Source organism: Molothrus ater, chromosome 15 (genome assembly GCF_012460135.2).
Source record: "Molothrus ater isolate BHLD 08-10-18 breed brown headed cowbird chromosome 15, BPBGC_Mater_1.1, whole genome shotgun sequence".
NCBI lineage: Eukaryota > Metazoa > Chordata > Aves > Passeriformes > Icteridae > Molothrus > Molothrus ater.
This window is the reverse complement of record NC_050492.2, coordinates 12,961,148-12,983,064: the sequence shown is the minus strand read 5'-3', so window position 1 is coordinate 12,983,064 and position 21,917 is coordinate 12,961,148. Positions and strand designations below refer to the sequence as shown.

At 43.4% G+C, this 21,917-nt stretch overlaps 2 protein-coding genes across 7 annotated transcripts; one reads left to right on the top strand and one right to left on the bottom strand.

Moving 5' to 3' along the window:
• Positions 1 to 619: 619 nt before the first annotated feature.
• Positions 620 to 10,900, bottom strand: MFAP3 (microfibril associated protein 3). Of its 5 annotated transcripts, none has more exons than XM_036391725.2 (4): positions 10,817 to 10,845; positions 9,590 to 9,685; positions 5,899 to 6,359; positions 620 to 4,538 (listed from the first exon to the last, which is right to left on the bottom strand). In XM_036391725.2, exons 3-4 carry the CDS (start codon positions 6,176 to 6,178, stop codon positions 3,793 to 3,795), a joined length of 1,026 nt encoding a protein of 341 aa, XP_036247618.1. In that variant the 5' UTR covers positions 6,179 to 6,359; positions 9,590 to 9,685; positions 10,817 to 10,845; the 3' UTR covers positions 620 to 3,792. The 5 variants fall into 5 exon arrangements, with proteins under 5 accessions (XP_036247618.1, XP_036247617.1, XP_036247620.1 ...); XM_036391724.2 differs by lacking the exon at positions 10,817 to 10,845 and adding an exon at positions 10,781 to 10,803; XM_036391727.2 differs by lacking the exon at positions 9,590 to 9,685 and having other exon boundaries at positions 10,817 to 10,900.
• On the top strand, positions 10,900 to 21,341 carry FAM114A2 (family with sequence similarity 114 member A2). 2 transcript variants are annotated; one of them, XM_054516417.1, is made up of 15 exons: positions 10,943 to 10,998; positions 11,580 to 11,706; positions 12,017 to 12,222; positions 12,436 to 12,532; positions 12,974 to 13,069; positions 13,361 to 13,473; positions 14,432 to 14,566; positions 14,734 to 14,892; positions 15,242 to 15,365; positions 16,329 to 16,408; positions 17,030 to 17,158; positions 17,375 to 17,514; positions 18,234 to 18,306; positions 18,851 to 18,904; positions 19,631 to 21,341. In XM_054516417.1, the coding sequence occupies exons 3-15, from the start codon at positions 12,019 to 12,021 to the stop codon at positions 19,727 to 19,729; spliced, it is 1,503 nt and encodes a 500-aa protein (XP_054372392.1). In that variant the 5' UTR covers positions 10,943 to 10,998; positions 11,580 to 11,706; positions 12,017 to 12,018; the 3' UTR covers positions 19,730 to 21,341. The 2 variants fall into 2 exon arrangements, with proteins under 2 accessions (XP_036247777.1, XP_054372392.1); XM_036391884.2 differs by lacking the exon at positions 11,580 to 11,706 and having other exon boundaries at positions 10,900 to 10,998.
• The last annotated feature ends 576 nt before the right edge of the window (positions 21,342 to 21,917 follow it).

The window sequence follows — 21,917 nt, the reverse complement described above, 5'->3', positions numbered from 1 at the left end:
TGAGGAGTATGGGTCCAGTAATTCTTCCTTTAGGCAGCTGATTCTCATGGGAAAGTCCCCAAATATTCAGCTGTAATGCCATTATCTGCCTTGTGCAGAGACTGGCAACCAGAGACTCTTCTTTAAAAGCAATCTGGGTGAATTCTGCTCCCATTCATGCTTGCACACCCCCATGGAAGGCACTACAGAGGGCTTCTCAGCAAGGTGGATTTTTGGTGTTTGGGGTGAGGGATTACAAAAAGAAAGGTGCTTACAATATAGAATAGTACCAGCATGTGAAAAAGGTAAGAACAAATAAAACAGATTCATGGGTGAAGGTCACACACACAATGTGAAACAAAGAAGTAAAAGTTTGAGGACCTTCCTGAAACCATTTCAGGTCTGTACCTGTTTGTATAAGCAGCTGGGAACAATTATTAGATGCTGTTGAAGACTGTGAGACCAAAAAAAAAAGATCCAAAGATGTCCTAGCAGGAATGGTCCTTCAGATGACTGAATATCCCAATAACCTCTGTCAGGCTGATTAACAACATTCTGCTGAGCTCAATGCAGCTGCTACATAACCTTAGAGAGACAGGCGCTCCTCACTTGTAAAACAGAAAATTCCAGCAGAACAAGGTTTTCTTTTCAATTTATTTTGCAAATCTACCAATTCCTTTTATGAAAGTATGAAATCCTATGTGGTTACATTAAACAGTTACATTACAATCCAGGTAATACAAATAATCACTACAAAGTTAGTTTTAGGTACTCTTGGATAACAAGTAGATTTTCTATTTTTTAAAATAAGTCACAGAGATAGAATAGCCTTCTGATTGTCAGAGACTTTAGTTTAAAGCAAGGAAACCACTATAGATTCTCCTCATCCTACAAAAAGTTAAGAGAGAAACACTTTCCATGTTAATTTTCAATTAGATTCATCAAAGACATTAAGTGCACGCATCTGCTCTCAGGGTAACAAGAATAGTTCACAAGTGTTTGGAAACTGGTGTCAAATTTCATTCTCTGGATATCACTTTTACCATTTAACATCACCTTCGTCCTTGCTTTCAGATACATAAAAATCCTGTAAAATGCACAGAGCTCCAAATCCTCTCTAATTGAATTCAGTGGGAGTAGGATCAGTTCCTCCATTCAGAAGGTACTCCTGATATACTGAAATCCTTATAAAACAACCTCCTTCCCAGGAATGAAATTCATGTAAGGAATAAAATACTGTAGTAATTCAGGAAAACCCTCAGCTGTGCTATCCAACAATTGACTCAGCAACTGCATTTCTGAGGACCTTTATGCATGGTCACTCTTTCCTCTCAACCAGCAATAGGATGTATGAAGACACCAGGTGACTGCTCAGTCAGAACTTGGAGCTGTGTACATAAAGTACAAAAATAAAAAAAGAGATCAAATCAGTCTTGAAACAGCTCTCCTGTCACTCATCTGACACACCTCCAGTGTCATTCTGCTGCCACTTCTGATGTGACATCTGTCAATCATAACTGCTTCTTAGCAAGCAATTAAACAGTTTAGATTTTGTAGTGGCATCTCTCACTGTGTGTGTATTTAGGGGTAACACATCCATATGTTGCACATTATGCAACAGTTCCAGAGAAGCAAGGAGAGCTGTTTATAAGGAAATAAGGCAGGTGCAGGTACATTCTGATGGCCTGTGGCACAAAGGAGATTAAAGCAAATAATTTTCTCTTGTAGCCTTCACCTCTTTCAACCAGTGGGTTGTAAACTCTCAAATCTCCCCTCACACATGTGCAACAAACCTGCAGAACCCATTGTAGCACAGAAGTGAAGCCAGCAGCTTTCTTCTTCTAATAGAAATACATATTTATCCACAGAGTATCTTTTAACACTGATAATCTCAAAAAAGAAGCCAGACAGGTTACACAAAACTATACAAAATTTTCACCTGGACATAAAGTGCCATCAAACTATGGAAGCAAAAAAAGAAGTCACTGTTGAGGCAGCTACTCAGCTTTATTCTCCTGAAACAGACAAAGTTTGCTACAGTCTTGGAAATGGCACCAAGCTGGTGGGAATGTTGCTGTAATAAAGGCTAGCAATTTCCTTCCTGACTAACACTACTCTTACCTGACAGGCCAAAGGCAACTAGGGTGGTTTAACTGGTAGCTGACTGCAGGAATTTCCCCAGAAGGGAGTTTAAAATGGTAATAGATGCTGTCATTTCCCTGTCTCTGATATGGTAACTATAATTCATTCAGCCCCTTCTTTCTGAGCATGCATTACTACAGACAGCCCCACCCTGCTATTACCACCGTGCCTGCTTGTTTTCCACCTCTACTCATGTAAATGTAATGTCAAATCCTCTTAAGAATCCTGAGCAGCCCTCCAGAATCACTTGTTCAACTGACATTTCTGTAATAATAAGGAAGAAAAAAGAGTTGTGTGAAATTAAATGGCACTCCTGTTGCCAAGCTGTTAAAATTATATGGCAATATGCTTCCAGTAGTTGTAAGAAATTAATATGTGGAGTGCTTACAAGCTTTACATCTACTAAATCTCAACAGGATATAAAATGCTATTTAAGTGATACAAATGTTAAGGAGAAAAAAAAACAGCACCAAAGAGTGGAAGAAGGAAGTAGATTCTTGTCCTCACTCTGATTCCTGGAGGCTGAGGAAGCCAGGTGGGAGATCCCTGGTGAAGGACTTGTGCACATATGCCAGCAGCTGCAGCTCCCTTCTGCCACCTCTGCAGCACACGAGGCTGGGCCCTACCAGTGAGTCACTCCCCTCCTGCAAACAGTGGCTGGCAAACAGCTCAGCCAGCTCCCACTCCCTCTGCCACTGCCTTCTGACAGCACCAGCCAGAGCAGAGCCACTCAGTGTCACTGCTTTCACCTGCTTTATTATAATGCTGTTCAGGAAGATGTGCCTGAGACACCTGTCTGTAGACGATGAATTCATTTCTCAGTTTTGCCACGATATGATTACTGTCATCCTTTCCTCACCACAACATCAAATACAATATAAAACTTTGGATTTTCTATAGTGAGTGAAATCAGCATAATGAAAAGCCAGGCAGTGCCAGAAGTGCTGTCACTGCTGCGTTCTGTGGGACAGGACCAGGGTAAGGCGCTTTGGCAATCAGCACCACATTTAAACAACAAGCTTTTAAAATACCCACAAATTTCCTGCAGATGCACAGAAAACTCGAGACCTCCTGGTTGTTCTTTAAGCTGCTTTGAAGCTACAATTCATTTAATCCAGCAGCAGATCCTGGCACTATCCTTTTCTAAGTACAGTACATTTTGATAGCAACACAAGCATGTGACACAAAACAGATTTGTTCAATCTCACCGTGGTTCTGATGGGCTACACACACCAAGAGGCAACTCAAAAAGAGCACAGAACTCAATTCATCAGGATAACACCACCGACTCAAGGGAATTTCAGCTCAACTTTGTGAATAAAGAAGGAGCTCACAAAGGAAAAGTTCTTATTGCAAGTTGTACTGCTCAGCTTGGTCACTTCTCACACAGATCTGAAGTATCAAAAGCTACCAAGGAGCCAAGGACAAAGAATTCCTGTTTTATAACTATTTTAAATATAGCAAGCCTGCTTTAAAAAGAAAAGCCCCCTCACAATATTCTAAACGGCCTTTTTGAGCAGACTGGAATTGTTAAATCAACACAGACAGAAAATACACACTTCAAACCACTTCTGGCACCTCGCAATTTGGAAAACTCTTGTGCACACGGGATGAGGCAGCTTGTTTGCAGACCCTTTTCTCACAGAGCCCTTGGATGGCCCGAGCTGTGGCTCAGCAGGTGCCCTCCTCAGCAGGCACAGAGTGGCAGCTGCCGTGGGACACGGTGTCGATGCCGTGGCCCTGGCCCTGGGGGTGGATGGACACCTGCACGGCGATCTCCTGGCCCTGCTCGCTCAGGGAGCCGTCGTCCGAGTCGCCGGCCGGGGAATGGCTGCGCTTGACGGGGGCGCTGCCGGGGAACAGCGCGGCCGGCGCCCCGCAGCCCGGGGGCTGCTTCTCCTCCCTGCCCACCTCGTCGGGGTCGTCCACCCGCACGGCCTCGAAGATCTCCTCCATGAAGGCCCTGCAGTTCAGGATCAGCGGAGGGAGGGGAATGCTCCTGGCGAGCTCTTCGATGTAGCGAGCGAACTCCATGGTCTTAAACTGAGTGACTTTGGCCAGCTCGAGCGTTTTGGCGGATGTGATGATGGGGATGCGCTTGGCTATCTCGAAAGCTTTCTGCAGCTTCTCGGCCCCTTCCGTGCGGAAGAACTCGTTGATGGCCTTCTCCGTCTTGCGGAGGTGGCTGCTCATCATGCACAGGCGGGTGATGTTCAAAATGAGTGTGATGGCAAAGGCAACGAGGCACACGATCATGTAGTAGATGCTCATGTCCCCTGAGGTGAAGATAACCCTCAGGGTGACTGTGTAGTACAAGGTCTCGTTCTGATTAATGCCTGCACACGTGTACCGGCCCCGGTCGGCAAAGCTGACCTTTGTGATGTTGAGGGAATTATCAGCAATCCTCCACCGGTCATCTGCAGAGGGGCAAGAAATAAACAGAGCTTGTGAAACAAAAACCCCAGGGTAAACATCATCAGGAGTCAAAGCTTGGCAGTGAGCAGCCACCTCCGCACAGTAAAAGTACACCAAGGACTGAAATGTCCTTTTCATGCCTGTGACACAGAAAGCCATAACCCACTTACCCCTCAGACTGCTTAATGGTAAATTATTCTGCATGCTTGCTACACTACTTTTACTTCCTTCTCTCATCTGCACTTTCCAGTGTGCTTCTGGTTCTTTCTGATAGGGATCCTAATTCTTAACTAGGGCTTCTCACCCTGTGTTAAAAGACTGTCCTCTATAAAGTCCAATTTTCCATACATTTAGAGTCAAAAGTCAAGCGACCCATGAAAAAGATCAGTCTGTAAATGGCTCTGTTGGCAAAAGAACCCAGAATTTTCTTGAGACAGTATTCTGCTGAGCATGCAGTGCTGACATGCAAAACCCAAGTAAAAGAGAAATCAATACAAGAAGCTTTATACAGCATTTGCTGTGCATTTATAACTTAGGGGGAAAACTGTTTTCATAACTCATTCCTTCTAATTACTCTGCTTTGAACTGTTTTCATAACTTATTCTTCTAATTACTCTACTTTGAACTAATCTCCAGATGGCATTATAACTACAAAAAGGTTACTGAATACTTAAGGCAGAAAGATGGCCTCCAACAAGATCCTATCAATTAGTTCAATGACCTTCATTAATACTAATAAAGAAAAACACATGTATCTCTAAAACATTTTTTTAAATTAAAACATGCAGGGATAGAACTACAAGAGCCAATGGCTAGGAAAATATATTCCCCTTCAGTTCAAAAGGGTTAAATAGCATGAATTCCATCGTTGGCCAACACATCTTGTGTTACTTTCCACAGTCTCACTGGTGCATAAACCAAAAAATAAATGTACTAAGTATGTTTTAAAACATATCCTGTAACAAAATTAAAGCACCAACTGCCAGCTCAAAAGGTTGCAAGTTGTGGAGAACTGTGTTTAACTCACGCATTTGGAAAAATATCATTTCAATCAGAGCAACAATAGATAAACTCATCAGTTAGTATTGGGTAAGATGAAGGCTCATTTCTTCTGTACAGAACACTGGGATGACTCTTGAACAACATCATTCTGTAGGGCACCAAAGCAGGATGGAGCAGAAGTACTCAGGTGTAATTCCCATGCAACATTTCAGAGGGCAAAGGACTTTGTTTTGCTCTCTTCTTGTCTTCCAATTGTATTAACAGGAGGATAGGAAGAGAAAATGATAATAAAGTCCCAGGGTTTTCCAATACTGTTTAAAAGGAGAATAATGATGGATAGAAAACAGCAGGAAAACTCACCTTCATCTTTCTGTTCAAGCAGGTGTCCTCTGGAGTTATACCAAAGGATATGTTCATACTGGCTGATGTTCAGTTTACATTCAATTAAAATACTGCTCCCCTCTTTGGCTATGATATCATGGTGTGCTGGAGAACTTATTAAAGCTTGAGACACTGCATGAAGTGATGCATTGAAAGACCTAAAAGCAACTGTCCTGTTAAAAGCTACATTTTCCACTGTGAATCCAGCTGAAAGACCAGCACTAACAGTCAAAATTAACAGGCAATAGCTGAGCTTCATGGAAAGTGAGTGAAAATTCTTCTTTCATTTAATTTGGAGAAATGAGGTCATATGATATTAAGCTGTCTGTATTGCTCTGAGATAGGAGAGGAGCTCTTGATTTGTTCTGTGATGGAAAATGCCTGGGGTCCAAGTGCACTTTCAAGACCATCAATATTTGAAGTGGAAACTGGAAGTAAAACTGGAAAAAAAAAGGCAATAAGTTTATTAATGACCACAAGGCTACCATGTATTCAAATTTAATTTCCAATAAACAGATTTCAAATATCATAACATAAACTGTCAGCTGAGAGGTTCCAAATCAGAGCTTTGCTCAGAACACAGTGATAAAATGAGGGTAAGAAGGCATTAGCACAACCTCCAGTCCACTAGATGTTCATCTTCCCAACCAAATAAATAATCTCTGGAACAATAATCATTAAGGGGAAAAAGGTTTTACAAAAAGAACAAATTGCTCAGACTACTCGAAATGCACAATTATCTTTAAAAGTGGGTTCTGCATTTGTAACCAGAGAAAAAGTGCTTTCTTAATAGAGGAAGAAAAGCAAGAAAGAGGATGTAATTTCTGCCTGCCTCTCCACCAATATCAAAGTGCTTTTAAGCCCTGGTTTTCTAAAGCCAGTCTTTCATTTACTACCCAAAGAAAAACCAAAGTGCACACACACATATCTGATTTTTGGCATTTACATCTACTTACTTGATTTTAGGGGCACAATTGATATTAGATGTCTAAATATTATATAATATGGTTTAATTACTTGGGAAAAGTCTCTTGGTTGTTATCTACAGCCAGAAGAGGAAGTCCCTTTCTGAACAGCAGGACACTGATGTCTACACATATTTCCTTTTTTGCAATATCTCTTGTTGCTGCTGCATTTTCTAAGTCTGCTCCTTGTTATTCTTGTTTGTTTTACAATGAGCTCCTGTTGAAAATCTTTTAGTTTATGCTGCTTCATCTCGGCAGTCATATATTCTTCATTGTCTTCTCCACCCAAACTTCATAGAAATGTGAAAAATTGTTTTGTCTAGGGACAGATACTCTTCAAATTAATGTGCACAAAAGATATTTTAAGACATTAGGATACAACAAATTTTCTGTGTTTTGCACACAAGCCAGAATAAAACCAACTTGTAACAAAATGAGATGACACTGATAAAAGACAATCTGTAATCAATTTTCCTGGAAGCCCGATTCAAGAAAATTTCTAATCCAATATGTGCTCCCTGAAGTTATGACTCCATCCAGACAGATCCAGAGCCTCAAAAAAACATTTATGAAGTACAGAAGCCACAAGCTCAAATATTATCCTAAAAAATATCTCACTTCATGTCATTGACTGAGTGACTTCAAATTTATCATCTTTTCTTCTACAAATAACAGATGTTAGTGGAAGGGAATTTCATAAATATCACAACACAAAGGGACCCATTTACTTAATAAATAATGCAGACACTTTTCATCCTTCTAGAATTACCAGTTAACACTATCTAAAGCACTTCTGAAGAATAATGTAACATGCATAAAACCAGGTGATTTCTAGCAATTGTCTTTCATCAGAGACAAACCAAGCATATTCAAAAGGGGGAATTCTGCTGATGCTATCCATACTGGGAATTTTTTTCAGTGAAAGTTGATTTGTCGAAGGTCAAACCAGATTCCAGACTTGACATCTGGAAATGAGAAATGTGTTGACATCTCTGATGAGAAATGTGTTATCTGACCCATTTCCATTTCTGTTGTGGCTATTGCCAAAGCCAGTTTAACAAAGAAGGCAAAGAAGACAGCTGTGTCCAACTCTCCTTCAAGCTTGACTAACCAACTCACCCACTGAATCCTGCAAGAGAAACTGGAAAACAGGCTCCCTACTTGTTTCTCTGTAAACAGCAATCCCTTCATCTGCCTTCTTTTTTTTTTTTTTAATCATTGGCCCCACTCTGTTTTCTATCATGCCTCTTGTCCTTTCATTTAAGATGAGACTAGTGCAGAGAACTCAATTATACCATTGTGCTGGAGGAGCTACTTTCCCACAGCTAAACAGTTAAAACCACTACCAAGGCCTCTTTTACTCCTGTTTTTCACCAGCTACACTTTAGGGAAAGCATTACTGAGTCCTGCTGCCTCTGAAGAAGAGCATCACATCCACAGCAACAGCACAGGTCTGAAAAAAAAATACTAAGGCTGCTGTTGATCAGCAACTATTCTTCTGTTTGAAGGAGTGGTTTTAACCTTCCATTTTTAGACCTCTGGTATTTGCAGAGTGTTTCAGAGCCTGCAAAAGGCTGCTGACACTGACCTGCTTGTTTTGGCAACCTTACGCAACCCCACACGGACAGGCTGTGGACTGGAGTGGTTTGTGGACCACTGACAACATCACCCTATGACCCAGCTGCCTTCAGCTAAAAATGCACTTTTGCATGCATCAGTCTTGACCTCACAGTGCCTGATGCAATTAAAACAGATCACAGATCTGCAGCAAACACAAACCCTCATCTTCACCCTTGAATCACGGGCACTTTATAACTTCCAGTCTTCTAAAACAATAACAACCCAACTGATACTTTAGATTTATTAGAGAATAATCCCAGTGCCTCTTGTACTTTGCCTGTGCAATTGTAATTTTAAATTATTAGATTTGAATTGTTAAGGTTTCCAAGCGTCTCTGACGTCTGTTCCTAAATGACATTAGGAATCTCACTCATTTATTTAACACAAGAAATACTCAGCAACATTTTCCCTCATAAGAATAATTATCTTCAGTAATTGCATATGCTCTCCACTATCCTTGCACTGAGCCTGCATAATGCATAAACCATTGGTGATGGGTCATTTAATTTTACTATTAAATTCTTCGAGGTCTGATTTATTAGAAATTGTTTGTCTTTTGGAAAAGCCATTATTGCTAAGCAGACAATGATCTCTCACTAGCGAGTGCTGGGAACAATAAAATGATTTGCAAAATCCGTATTCTTCATGCACTGCACTTATGCAAAACAGCTGCTAAAGGACCCAAAAAGGATAAAGTGTGATCAGTGCCAACATCACAATTCTTCAACAAAGTGTTAAGCTCAATCAAGATGAAATGTGCCAGAATAGAAACTGGCTATTTTACAACTGAACCTGAAGCTGAACTCAACACATTTAACCTTTATTAAACCATAAGTTGTAACAACAAATAGCAGTGGAAAGATAAAAATCTGTGATGCATGTGCTTGTATGAGTCATCCTTGGCTCCTACCCTGAAGAAGTGTATTTGTGTCTAACTTAGAGCACTCTAAGTAGTCCCACCGAGGTCAGTGGAAGCACTGATAGTACTTAAAATTACACACATTTATATGGCACTGCAAAATTGGGGCCCAAGAGGTTGCAAGTTATATGGTTTTACATCCACTGCTTGTAACATCACTTCATACCTGGAGTAACGTGAGGCAATAAACCGAGACACACCTGACAGAGCACAGGCTGCTGATGTCTTGCAGAAATACCATTTGCAAGCCCCCTCTGACCCTCTGTCAAAGAGAGAGACGCATCAGGGAGACGCATTTGGCAGAGCCCTGCAGACAGGAACTCTTGGGAAGTTTATGAACACAGCCAGCACGGCGTTGACAAGAGCCGTGTTGACAAGAGCCTGTTGCTGCAGGGGAATGGCAGCACCACGGCCCAAAAACCAACCTAAGGGGCAAACCCACAGCACCCCAGGGCCAGCCTCACTGCTGCTTGATGGGATTTGTTGTTTTCCCGTGCACATCCTTTGGCTGCCTGACAGGACACAGTGTTTTGCGGTGCTTATCCCTTGGCTGTCTGTCACAGGCTAACTTGCCAGGACACAGCATTAGCTGTGCGCCAAAATAGGTTTTTTGTCCTGTCAGCGAAAAACGACCAGGCACAAAGTTTCACTTAACATCACCCTGTCCTCACAGCCCCAGTTCACTCGTGGAAAAGCCCTGGTGCCAGCTGGTGGTGGCAGTGGGACACAGGACATGCGACATGACCGCACTGCAGACGAGGGCACCGGGACACGGGGGTGACATCACGCGGGCTGGTGTCACTGGGGCATGACATCACGCCAGAAACACAAACAGAATATTCTGAGCTGGAAGAAAACCACAAGGATCATCCAGTCCAACTCCTGGCCCTGCTCAGGACACCCCAACAGTCCCAGCCCGTGCCGGGCAGCGCTGTCCAAACGCCCCTGGAGCTCGGGCAGCCTCGGGCCCTGCCCATGCCTTGGGGAGCCTGGGCAGCGCCCAGCACGCTCTGGGGGAAGAACCCTTCCCTGATACCCAACCTAAACCTCCCCTGACACAGCTCCAGCCGTTCCCCGGGTGCTGTCACTGTCACACAGAGCAGGGATCCGAGCTGTCCCTCCGCTGCCCCTCGGGAGGAGCTGCAGACCCCGATGAGCTCTGCCCTCGGTCTCCCCGTTCTCCGGCCTGACCAGACGAAGTGACCTCAGCCGCTCCTCCTGTGGCTTCCCCTCGAGGCCCTCCGCCGCCTTCGCTGCCGAACAAACCTGCCCCTACTGCCCCAATTTCCACGCCAAAACAGCGAGGCGGGACATGGCTCCGCAGCCTCCCCCTCCGTCGCTGCCCTCCGACCCCGACCTTGCCCGGTGAACCTGGCGGTAGCGCCGCTCTCACCGGGACGAGGCTGCCCGGCCCGGCCTGGCCCGTCCCGCAGCTCCGCCGCCGCCGCCGGCCCCGCCGCCCGGACGCGCTTCCCCGAGCCGAGGCCGCTTCCGGGGCAGCGCCGGGGCCGCTCTGCGCCGGCCTCGCTGCTCTCGGTCCGCCCGGAGCCGCGGGGGCCGCGCCGACCGCCGACGGTGAGGGACGGCACCGGGTCCGGGGCTCTGCGGGGCACAGCGAGCCCCGCGGGGAAACGGGCGTTGGGGACCGCTGCGGGGCAGGCGGGGCCACGGCGGGGTGGTGCGGGCACCTGGCGGGCTCCTTGTGCGGCAGAGCCCCGCGGAGAGGCACAGGGATCGCGCGGTGCCATGTGGAGCAGCCCCGTGTGGCGGTGAAGGGACTATGGGGGTCTCCCGGGGAAGCGGAGGCACAGGGAGGCCTCCGGGGCTGTGGGGTGAGGAGGGTGCCGGGGGTGACCCGGGGGTCCCGGCAGATGGGGTGACCCGGAGCTGTCGCTTTGTTTGAGGCCATCGCTGCCCCGATTGCATCAGTGAGCAGGGGACACAGCAGTGTCACCCCGCTGTGATCCCGGGGGGTCTCGGCTTGTCCCTGCCTGGCCCCGCAAGGCACTTGAACCGCAGGTGCTGCCAGAGGAGCCCGGACAGGTGACACTTGGGCCCCGCTCCCGGCTCCCCGACCCCGCTCCGCGGGGCTGGGGCGGCTGCTGGGGCGGCTGGAGCTCAGCGCAGCTCCTGGGGGTGTTCGTGCTCATGCCCAGGTACCGGAGTGAGCCAGCCGCTGCCTCCCTGCCTGCTCAGCTCTCTGACTGCTGCCCCCATTTGTCTCCTACACGCCTCAAGCCATCCCAGCCATCCCTAGCAATGGGAGTTTTCACTTTTATTTCGGTGGGACATGTATTTATTTAATTATCTGAGTCCCTTTTGTACCTTCATTTGTTTTTTAGAGTTAGCAAACTGGCTTATTTTGCTATGGAGAGGGTGTGTCAGTTAGATAAAGCCACGTGTCCCTGTGGGACTTTAAACTTCCAAGTATGCTATTTTTGAGTCAGACGTAATTTGGTGTACACACATGTGGGTACATGTGGCAACACTGTTGTGTTTATTATTTAAAACACCAACGTGATGCTCTTGAACTAATGTCAAAGTGCGAGGGAGGGATTATTTTATTTGCTTTGCTTTCTGTGGATGTTTGTAGTCATGTCTGAGGAAGACAGGGGTGAAAATCTGAAAGATGAAACCTCTTACAAAGCTGAAAATGAACAGAAGACAGAGGAACTTGGCTGCTCTGAGAGCAGTGAAGGGAGACAGCAAGAGACTGTGCCTGTGACTCGAAAAAGACCTGAACCCAAGCCCCCAAGCCAGCCTGCTGCCACAGAAAAGCCTGCAGGTGAAACCATCAAGGTAAGTTCCTGTGCTTGCTCAGAAAGATGGGATTTCACATTTCATGGCTTTGAGCACAGAAGAACTCTGAGCATAAGCCCCACTCCTTTCTGAAAATTCACATTGCTGTTCTCTGAAATGAAAAAGCTGCACAAAAGTCACAAGTCACAGTCTGCTTGTGTTCCTTTCCTCACCATAATGCCTGCATCAGTCTTCTGTTTTTCTTCATTAAAGGTCTCAGATCCTCCTGCAGTTCAGACAGGGTGGGGCTACTGGGGAAGCTGGGGGAAATCTCTTCTGTCAACTGCATCTGCTACCGTAGCTACTGTAGGTAAGGCTCTTTCTGGTATTTGATAAATATTTTAATCATGTTTTGTGTCTCAAGCTGGTGCTTTAGAATTTGTTTCTGGAGAAGAGGATTTCAGTTATAGCAGCCATTATTGGAAAAATGTCAAGAGAATTGTTCAAGTAATGGGAAAAGCTTGTACCAAAAGGTACAGTGATATTAAGGAGATATGCACAGCCAGAATTACTTTCAGGTTTTTAAGGCGTTTGTGTAATTTTCACTTGGTATTTTAAACTAGTATTCTGCCAGTATTTACAACTTTATTTAAAAGCTAAGATGAAACCTTGGTTCATTACAGTGGTAGGTGAGGTGGATAGAAGGAGGTTTTTATGCTGGTTAAACTGTTTTGAACAGAAGGAATCCAGAATAATAAAAAAGAATATGCAGCTCTAATCCTGTTTCTGTTCTGATTTCTGTCTTCTCTAGGTCAAGGTATTTCAAATGTCATAGAAAAAGCAGAAACAACCCTTGGGATCCCCAGTCCTAGTGAAATCTCGTCAGAGTCTAAAGATGGTGCAAGAGGTCAGTTTTGTACTGCAGAAGAACAACCCTGCAATGTTTTTCACAACATAATGAGCCCCAAAATAACATCACCTTACTCTGCACCTTGCGCCTTGAGACTGATAATAAAATCATTTAAATTATACTCTCTTGCTTAGTTCTGCTAGCTCTGAAAAGTAGGGAGGAACATAATCTGAATTGTAGGCTTGCTCCTAGCTGATATTTGGTGTCTGTTGATTTTCTCCACTCTGTGGCTGACAGGATCTTTTTTCTTTGGAAGTCAGGAAGTTAATTTTCTGCCTTCTAATGCAGGAAGTGAGAATCCTGCTGCCAGCAACGCTGATGCAGCTGATGATGGCAGCTCCTTCCCTATTGCTGGGGCTCTTGAAGTTTTATCAACCATCTCTACTGCTGTCCAAAGCACAGTGAGTGAGTTGGGAATGCAGGAGAAAATGGGTTTAAGGGAGCTTTGGGGTTTTGGCCTTTGATCTGAAACATTGTAAGAAGAAACTTAATTTTGACATTTGTGGGATGCATGGTGATAAACTCTTCCAACCTTCAGAAAATCATTATCTTGGGCTTGTTTCTAACTGGCACCTCATGTGAAAGATGTTATGAATTTTGATAGTTCTGTATTGAATGTTGGTACATAACAAAAAAATCCTAATGGTGGATTGTGCAGAGCGTGCATTTCTGTGCATGTCACCTCTGTACTCTGTCATCTCTGCCTTTCCTTTGGAGTAGTCAGCTAAATGCAGGGTCAGACTCATTCCTGGAGTATTTCCACTGATTTCCACAGAACTAGAGATGAAATTCATTCTCCTCTTCAAAAAACCTACATGAAACTAGCGCGGTTCGCTTGGAAATCAGCTTACTCCTGTGACCAGGAGAAATGCACTTCAAAGGAAGCCATTACCCTTAGAAACTGCTTTTGTGATCTGCTGTCTTGTCAATTTGCCTGGGAATCTGAAAGAGCTGCAGATGGAAAGCTGGCTTCTGTTTTTTGCTTTTAAGGCTCAAACAAAAGTTAGCAGTCAAAATCCACAGGTCTGGTGTTTTCTCATTGGAAGGATGAGAACTGAATTCTGTAATGTGCTGAGACCCAGCTTGTTCACAAACTAAAAAAATGTATTTCCCATCAGATTGCTGCAGCTGTCTGGGTGCTGTAATAAGCTGTTGGGTGATAATGTGTTGTGGCTCTTTCCATGTCCTGCTGCTCTCTTTGTGATGATTAGGGTTGAATTTAGGGTGACAAGGACCAATTTGGCTTTTATGTGAGTGCACAGTGTAAGATTGCTGATAAAACCCTCCCAATTCAATTTCTTCCATTGGGTAATTTTCTCTGAGTTTTATGTGCTGTCTTTATCCAAATCTGTTTCCTAGGGTAAAAGTGTTATTAGTGGAGGTCTGGATGCCTTGGAATTCATCGGCAAAAAGACAATGGATGTAATAGCTGAGGGTGACCCTGGATTCAAAAAAACAAAGGGCCTCATAAACAGAACCTCTACATTATCTCAGGTACAGCACTTCCCTATCAGCACCTCATTGGTTTCTCTCCTCCCTTTCTCCCTTCTTTTGTGGTCCTATCATTAAGCAACCATTTTTTGCTATTTAGCCAAAAGCCTTCTCCTCCTGTAATCTCTATCTCCTGGCACTGTCACGAGGCCTCTGCTTTTCTTTTTCAGGTCTTAAGAGAAGCAAAGGAGAAAGAAGAGCAGCAGACAGCTACCGAGGTTACCATGGCTACTGAGAAGAAAGCCCATTATGGGTTACTGTTTGATGAGTTTCAGGGTCTTTCGCATCTGGAGGCCTTAGAGATGCTTTCCAGAGAGAGTGAATCAAAGGTAATGGCCTTGAGCATTTTGCTTTCTATTTTGAGTTCAGCTGAGCAGGGGAAAAAAAGATTAGAAATATATGTATAGATATGTAAAATCAAGTGCTCAGAACTTGCAGTAAAATGATTACAGAACTTTACTTTGATCCTTGCATTAGGATCTGGTGTTTACCTTGGGAGCAGTTTGCCCTGTCCTCAGCTCCTAAAGCCATTCCCAGCCTCAGTTCCTGCAGTTCAGTTCCTCCAACTTCTCACAAGTTACTCTCCTCACACCTGCTGCTTTGCTACCTTGGCCTGTATTTTCCATCCTGTTGGATGGATTTATTGATTCTCTCTTTGGCTGTACTGCCCTTAACCAGGTGAAAGCAGTTTTGAATGCCCTCTCTGGAGAGAAGTTGGACACACTGAAGGAGGAAATGGAACAACTCAAAGAAGCATTTTCTTTGCCTGAATTCTTTGAAGAAGAAGAGGAAGAAAAGAAGGGTAAGAAAGCCCCATGTTCTGAGAAGAGAAGCTGGTCCTAGTGCAGAACCAGCCAGCCCTGATCAGTGGCAATGGGCATGATGCCAAATTTAAATTATTCTTTAGCTGGATGTTTAATCCTAAAGCCATCTCTGTCCAAGGGCATGACAGGTAGCAACACCCTTCACCTCTGAGAAGCTGTGCAAGTAATTCTGTAGCAGGAATGATTTCTTGCCAGAGCAGGGTTAGAGTTGTTTGACTCATGGGCAGTTCATACAACTGACCCTGAGCCAAGATGCTAATTCAGAGAGAAAGTGGATTTTCTTGACCAGGAGGGGAAAATTGTGAACAGAGTTGTCCAAGATGTGGGAGAGCAAAAGCCTTTTTATTTGTTTTTTAAATGAGAGTTAGCCACACAGAGCAAAAGATTCAGAGGTATCTTCACACACAAGAGCCCTGATTCTTGACAATTACATGGATTTAAATGTAAATTTCTTGCATTGCTTTTACTTAAATGCTCATCAGGGAGGGCTTACACACCTGCACTTGCTATCATTCAACATTTAATGTATCTTTTATATTTGCACATAATGGATCTCACATCTGCTATGCCATATATAATAGGAGAACCATAGGCTCTAAGTGATATTTCAGACTCTCTAAGGTGATGTGCAAGTTAGTGTGTTATAAAAGGCTGCCTGTAAAAAAATAAAAAATAAAGAAAAGGAGTTACCTTAGCTACAAAGCCAGAATTGAGAAAGCAGGAACTAACCTTCAGGCACTGATGTCTCCACCTTTGCAGAACTTACCTTAGAAATTGTATTTGAAAAGACTGAGTTTGATGCATTCTTGCCTGAGGTGATGATTCACAGAGAAATTAAGGAAACAGTTGACAGACTTGTGCAGAACTAGCTGTGCATTGAAGTGCTGCTTATTCCTAAATCTGTCCTTTGTGTGGATTCTTTAACCTTTCCTGTCCTTTAGGAGATGAAGAGTTCACAAAAGAAGTAACAGAGTTGTTTTCAGAATTGCACATCTCCTCCACGCCAGACAAAGTGATCACGGTGAGTTATTTTCCATATTCTAAAAGCTGGAGGGTTTCCTCACAGGAATAGCTTCTCTTCACCTGCTTTGCTTGTGAAAGTATCAAATGCATGAAAACAAGCCATATTTTAGATCTTTTGGCAATGGTAGGTGAAGGAGATGGGCCTTTAACTTTATGGGGCAGAATCATGTGAGCCTTCAGCCACCATGGTGAAAAACCCTACAGTCATGAACTGAAGGCCTGCTCTTGGTGCAAAGCACCTCATCTCATTTTACTGTCTTCAGGAGCTGGTGTGAGGAAGTTTCATCTTTTTTGCCATCATTTCACTACCCTTCAGATCCACCAAGTGGCAGCAGCATTCTGCAGAGATGGTTTTAAAGCACCTCTGATAGTTTGGTCTTGTTGGTAAACTCCAGCCCCTGGTGCTAGAGAAACAAATGCCCTCAACTGCATCAGTGCAGCCAAACTTCTGCAAAATCCTGAAGGCACTGGGATGATTTGTCCTGGTTCTTCTCAGAAGCTCAAAAGGAGTTGTAGCTGCTTCTTTCCTATGGAGAGGGCCAATACTCACTCCATTGTCTTGTGGTGGGCAGGGGGGCTTCATTCCAGTCATTAAATATTATGGCACATCTTGCTCCAGGTGAGGACATCTGCTCATGAGTGGATAGCACGATTCAACAGCAGTCTTCCTAAAGAGGAAAAAGAAAATGAAGAAAACCAAGAAGTAGAATCCAGAGATGGTGACCAGGATGCTAAGGAGTCAGTAGAGGTAACTGGGTAATCAAGGAAAAGAATATCTGCCTGCAGAGTGTTTATCTGGCTGCTCAGTTACAGTTGTGACTCACAGGGTTTATGTGTTTCTATTTCTGTGTGGGTTCTGAGGTCTGAAAGGGCAGTGATGGTATGTTGTGTGATTGACTTGTTTTAAATAATAAAAGCTGCTAGTTTTTATGTGTAGTATGCAGAATTTTTGTCACTCTTGCAGGATATTCATGCATTTGCCATAAGAAGCCTGGCAGAACTGACAGCCTGTTCCATTGAAATGTTTCACAAAACTGCAGCTTTGTTGCTCTATGGTCAGAAACAGGAGGTGACAGCCACAGACAGAGCCAAGTCCCTGTCACAGTGAGTGCATCTCTCAGTAAATGGATAGCATAGAATTACTGATTAAACTGTCTGATAATCCTTTGGAAATCCATGCAATGCAGGGCTCTTAAATTCTGCATAGGTGTTTAAATTTGCGAATTGGGTGAATTTGTGATGGTGGCATCATTGTCTTCCAACAGACCTGAGCTGTCTCTTTCCAGCTTAAAGACATTTCTTGATAAGAAAGAGGAAACTCTTCTTGAAAGCTTTCTGTGGCCTAGAAGAATATTTGCATTAAGCTTATGCTAGTCAGTAGGCAGAGATTCAAAACATGAAAAAACAAGTGCACAAAGTGACTCCTGATTTCCTCTTTGTTAATCATTTAGTATGCTTGGTACATGAGATGGCAAAATTACTGCACAGGAGACACTTGGCATGTGTCTGAAATGTGCAGTACTTTCTAATTCAGAAAATGACACTTGCCTGTAAAAAAAGGCAAGTTAGTACTGTTCCTTCTGGAATGGCTGTGTGTCCTCTGAGTGCTCTTTAAGATCTTCTGCTTTAATTATTTATTTCCCCATCTTTTCCCTCTCTTATTTTATTTGGGAAACTTCTCAATCTTCATACACCATTTGTATAAATTTTGGTTTAATTTAACTTGGTAAGCATAGAAATAGGGCATTTATGTTTTAGACCTGAAAGAAACCTAATCTTGAGGGCTGTGTTTACCTCATTGTTTTCCCTGTCTTCTTCCTCAGATTGACTATCATGCTGTGTAAAGAACTGTCAGCTTTCTCTAAAGAGTTCACAACATGCTTAACAACTGCAGGGGTAAGAGTTACACCACACTTCTTAGGAATGAGATGTGTTTATTTGATAACAGCCTTGGGATCTTTGCCAGGAACTGCTTTTTGGTTTTTGCATGTTTACATGTGCAGTTTTTAACTTGTAAACTGATCTTTTAGGCCAGAGTTCCTCAAACTGTGGCATCTGAGCTTTTGAGAGCCTGGCACAGAGTGGGGGTAGGAATTGATGCTCACAGTGCTAAGGAGACAGAGGCAAATGAAATGTGAGCCTGTTGTGGATTTTTTCAAAGCACTCAGGTGTCCCTGAAGATGTGTCATCATCTCTGTATTCCCCACTTGTCCTCAGTTCATTTGAAGATGTGATGTGTATTCATACCTGACCTGTGCTGGGCACATGCAAATTTCTTTGTTCTTATTTGCATGCTACAAAGCTGCTAAGCTTGTGGCTTAGCTTTCCTCTAGGTAAGGGAGCAGTGGTGGTTTTAAACTTACTGAGGGTTTAGCTTTATCTTGCTTGAAGAAATGTGATCAAATTTTCAATCAGGATAATATATGTCTGATCTCTGCAGGTCAAAGAGAAAGCAGATGTGCTTAATCCCTTAATCACTGGAGTGTTTTTGGAGGTCAGTTATGCTAACGTTAAAACTTTAAGCTAATACTTTAGAAATAGATGTGCTGGTTCTTCCTACTTTAGGATCCTTATGCATGCCAAGTTCTCTAACCCATGGTCTAAAATTGTGCTTACCTGTCTAATAACTTGAAAGTTTTGATAAATGTCTGTAGATTTGCACAAAAGATGAGTTACTTAGTGAGGAGTGAGTGTCAGCTCACAGTTAGGATGGGTCAGGAGACACATATTCAATTCAGCAGTCTGGATTTTTAGAATTTAAATGTCCAAAGTCAAATCTTAGACAAGTTCAGAAATTAGCATACAAGAGTCCTAACACTTCCTTACTGTTAAATTGGTTCTCAAGCTTTCAGAGCTCTGAGGTGTGGTAGGAAGGGGGTGTTTCATGTTCATGTGTTCTTCCTTCCTGCCACAGCATGCTGTGCTTCACTTAGAAATAAATTCTTTTCTTCTCTTACTGAGAACAGTATCCTGCATTTGGATTGGAACTGATCTTGTTTGGCAGTCTTTAAGCCATTTGCTTTTTTTTGCCTACTGGCATAAAGACCCTCAAAAACTTGACATAAAATTGATTTCTAGAATGAAGCCTTTAAAATCCAGCAAGCACTAGGCTTCAGTTTTTTCTGTGCAATAATCAATGCTGTTTGAAATGAGTATGTGGTGAGTAAAGCTGATTGGTAGCATGGCTATTCATGTGTGTATTTTGATTTCTTTTTCACAGGCTTCAAACAGTGCTTCCTATATCCAAGATGCCTTCCAACTCCTGCTGCCTGTGCTGCAGATTTCTCTTATTGAGGCTAGAACGGAACTATCACAGTAATAAAAATCCTTCTAATTAAGAACTTTTTGACCTTCCCAGTTCGTAGTTTTCATGCTGGAGAATGATGTAATGGCTCTTGTTAAAGGGAAAAAGATGAACTCTGCTCACTGCTGCTGCAAGAATGGTGATTAAGTGCAGTCTGGCAATGACAGCTCTTACAGCACACTGAGAGATGTGATTAGCATAGTCCAGGCTGGTGGACAATGTGACAGACTTAAAGTGCAGATTGCTTCTCTGTTTCATGGACTGTCTGTGTCTTTTCTCTGAAATCTCTCTGCTGTATGTGTTAACAAGCTCTTTGTGTTCACAGTCCAGAGAGCTTCTCCAGTGCTGAAGAGAAGAGTAGCAGCTGGCTAGTTAGTTAGCTAAAATCGTGGTGTGATTTTTAAGTCAGACATAATTGGGTTCCTGATAGCTCTGCATTCCTGTTGAAGTGAATATTAGATAGGAGGTGCAAGAAGAGGCAAATTTTTGTCATTATGAACCTTGCAGTTCCTAGACTGGGCAGAATAGAGCAGAGAGAATTCCTGATCAAGCTGTTGCTGGAGAGAAGCTCAGCTTCCCGAAGATGCCTGTCCTGACTCAGGGATGTGGGACAGGGACTCTCACCAGGGGGCTGTTTCTCATTCTCTCATGCTTTGCTTGCTTCAGCATGAGCTGGGAAAATGCTGATCTGGCCCTGGGAATGCAGGTACTTGGCTTTATAGCAATAAATGAGAACTGACTAAAAGGGATTGATCCATGTTTGGGCACTTTAATGAGAGAATTCAGCAGGAGGATTCCTGTTTTTCAGTGCAGCTTGACATGTCAGCCACAGACTGTTCACAGACTCACATACTGCTTGTCTTCTCTTTCTGTGGAAAAACACTATAGTGCAATGCTCCTTCTTGGAAGGTATTTATTAAAGTAGGGAGAGAGGCAGCAATTTGGTTCTGTTAGTAGGAGTCCTAATTTGCCTCAGAAGCTGCTCCACATATGGTATCTGTTTCTTTGTGCTGTGCAAGTTCCCTGCTTTGTTCCTTTATCTTTTGAGCTTGCCCATGGGGAGGCAGCAGCCTCTGTTGGAATCACAAGAGCAGAAATGCACAGCTAAAATGGAATTTCAAGAAGTCCATAATAGCTAATCAGAGGTGACTGAGTGTCACACCTGCCTCTGCACTTGCTCATTGGTAACAATGATGCTCAAATCCCCTTTTGAAAATCCTCTGGGTTTTAGCAGGTCTTGCACATCTCTGCTATACTGAACCCTTAGAACATTCCTCTGCTCTGGTTGTGCAGTAGAGAAGTGTTTTTTTTTTTTTTTTTTTATTAGAATACCTTTTGGCTAATGTTCTGATTTTATATATCTATATGGAAAAAACCCTGCCTTAGTCATGGTTAGACTGATCAAATCTCAAAAGGGAAAGCTTTTTCTGGCATCTTAAAACTGGACTTGAAAGGAGGGTGTCCGGGGTAAAAAAATCTGCACTACAATAAAATCTGTATTTTTTTCTTCTTTTGGTTGATAGCATTATTAAATAAAGGATTTGTTTTGACAACTGTTTCAGTTAAAAGCTATCAAGGTAGCAGTGGGCACAAATGAAATAAAAGAACTGTGGGGTTTTTTTCTCAGCCCTGATTGTGTTTTTTGGGGCAGAGCTGGGTGCAGCCCTGGGGCCAGGACAGCTGGGATTTTTCTCATGGCAGGGAACAGTGCTCTGAACCCAGGCTGGGAGTGAGAGCTCCCACAGATGAGCTCCCAGTTCCTGTGTCAGTGCAAAAAGGCAGCTTTGCTCCTGCCAGAAAGCCAAAATGTACAGGAATGTCAGAAGAGAAGAAATTAAGGTAATGGAGTTTTATGAAGCAGCAGCTGCTTTTTTGCAGATAAATTCTACTGACCTGCAGTGCTTTAGTGTAGAGTAGTTTAATAATTAAAGGAAATGAGGTGATTTTTTTTTTTAACATGCAGACAGTAATTCCTTCAGTCATGTGCCACCTGGATTTTGTTATAGCAGCCAATAATCAAACGTGCACCAGCTTTATTTGTGTGCCAGTGCAAGGACTGCAATAGACAGACAGCAAAAACAGTTCCACTGTTGCTGAAATCTTTCTACCCAAAGCATTCATCAGAATTTAGGATCCAACTGTCTGGAGGTCTTCCATCCAACTGTCTGCTTGGCCTTGCCATCTGTGTGAACCTAATGAGAGC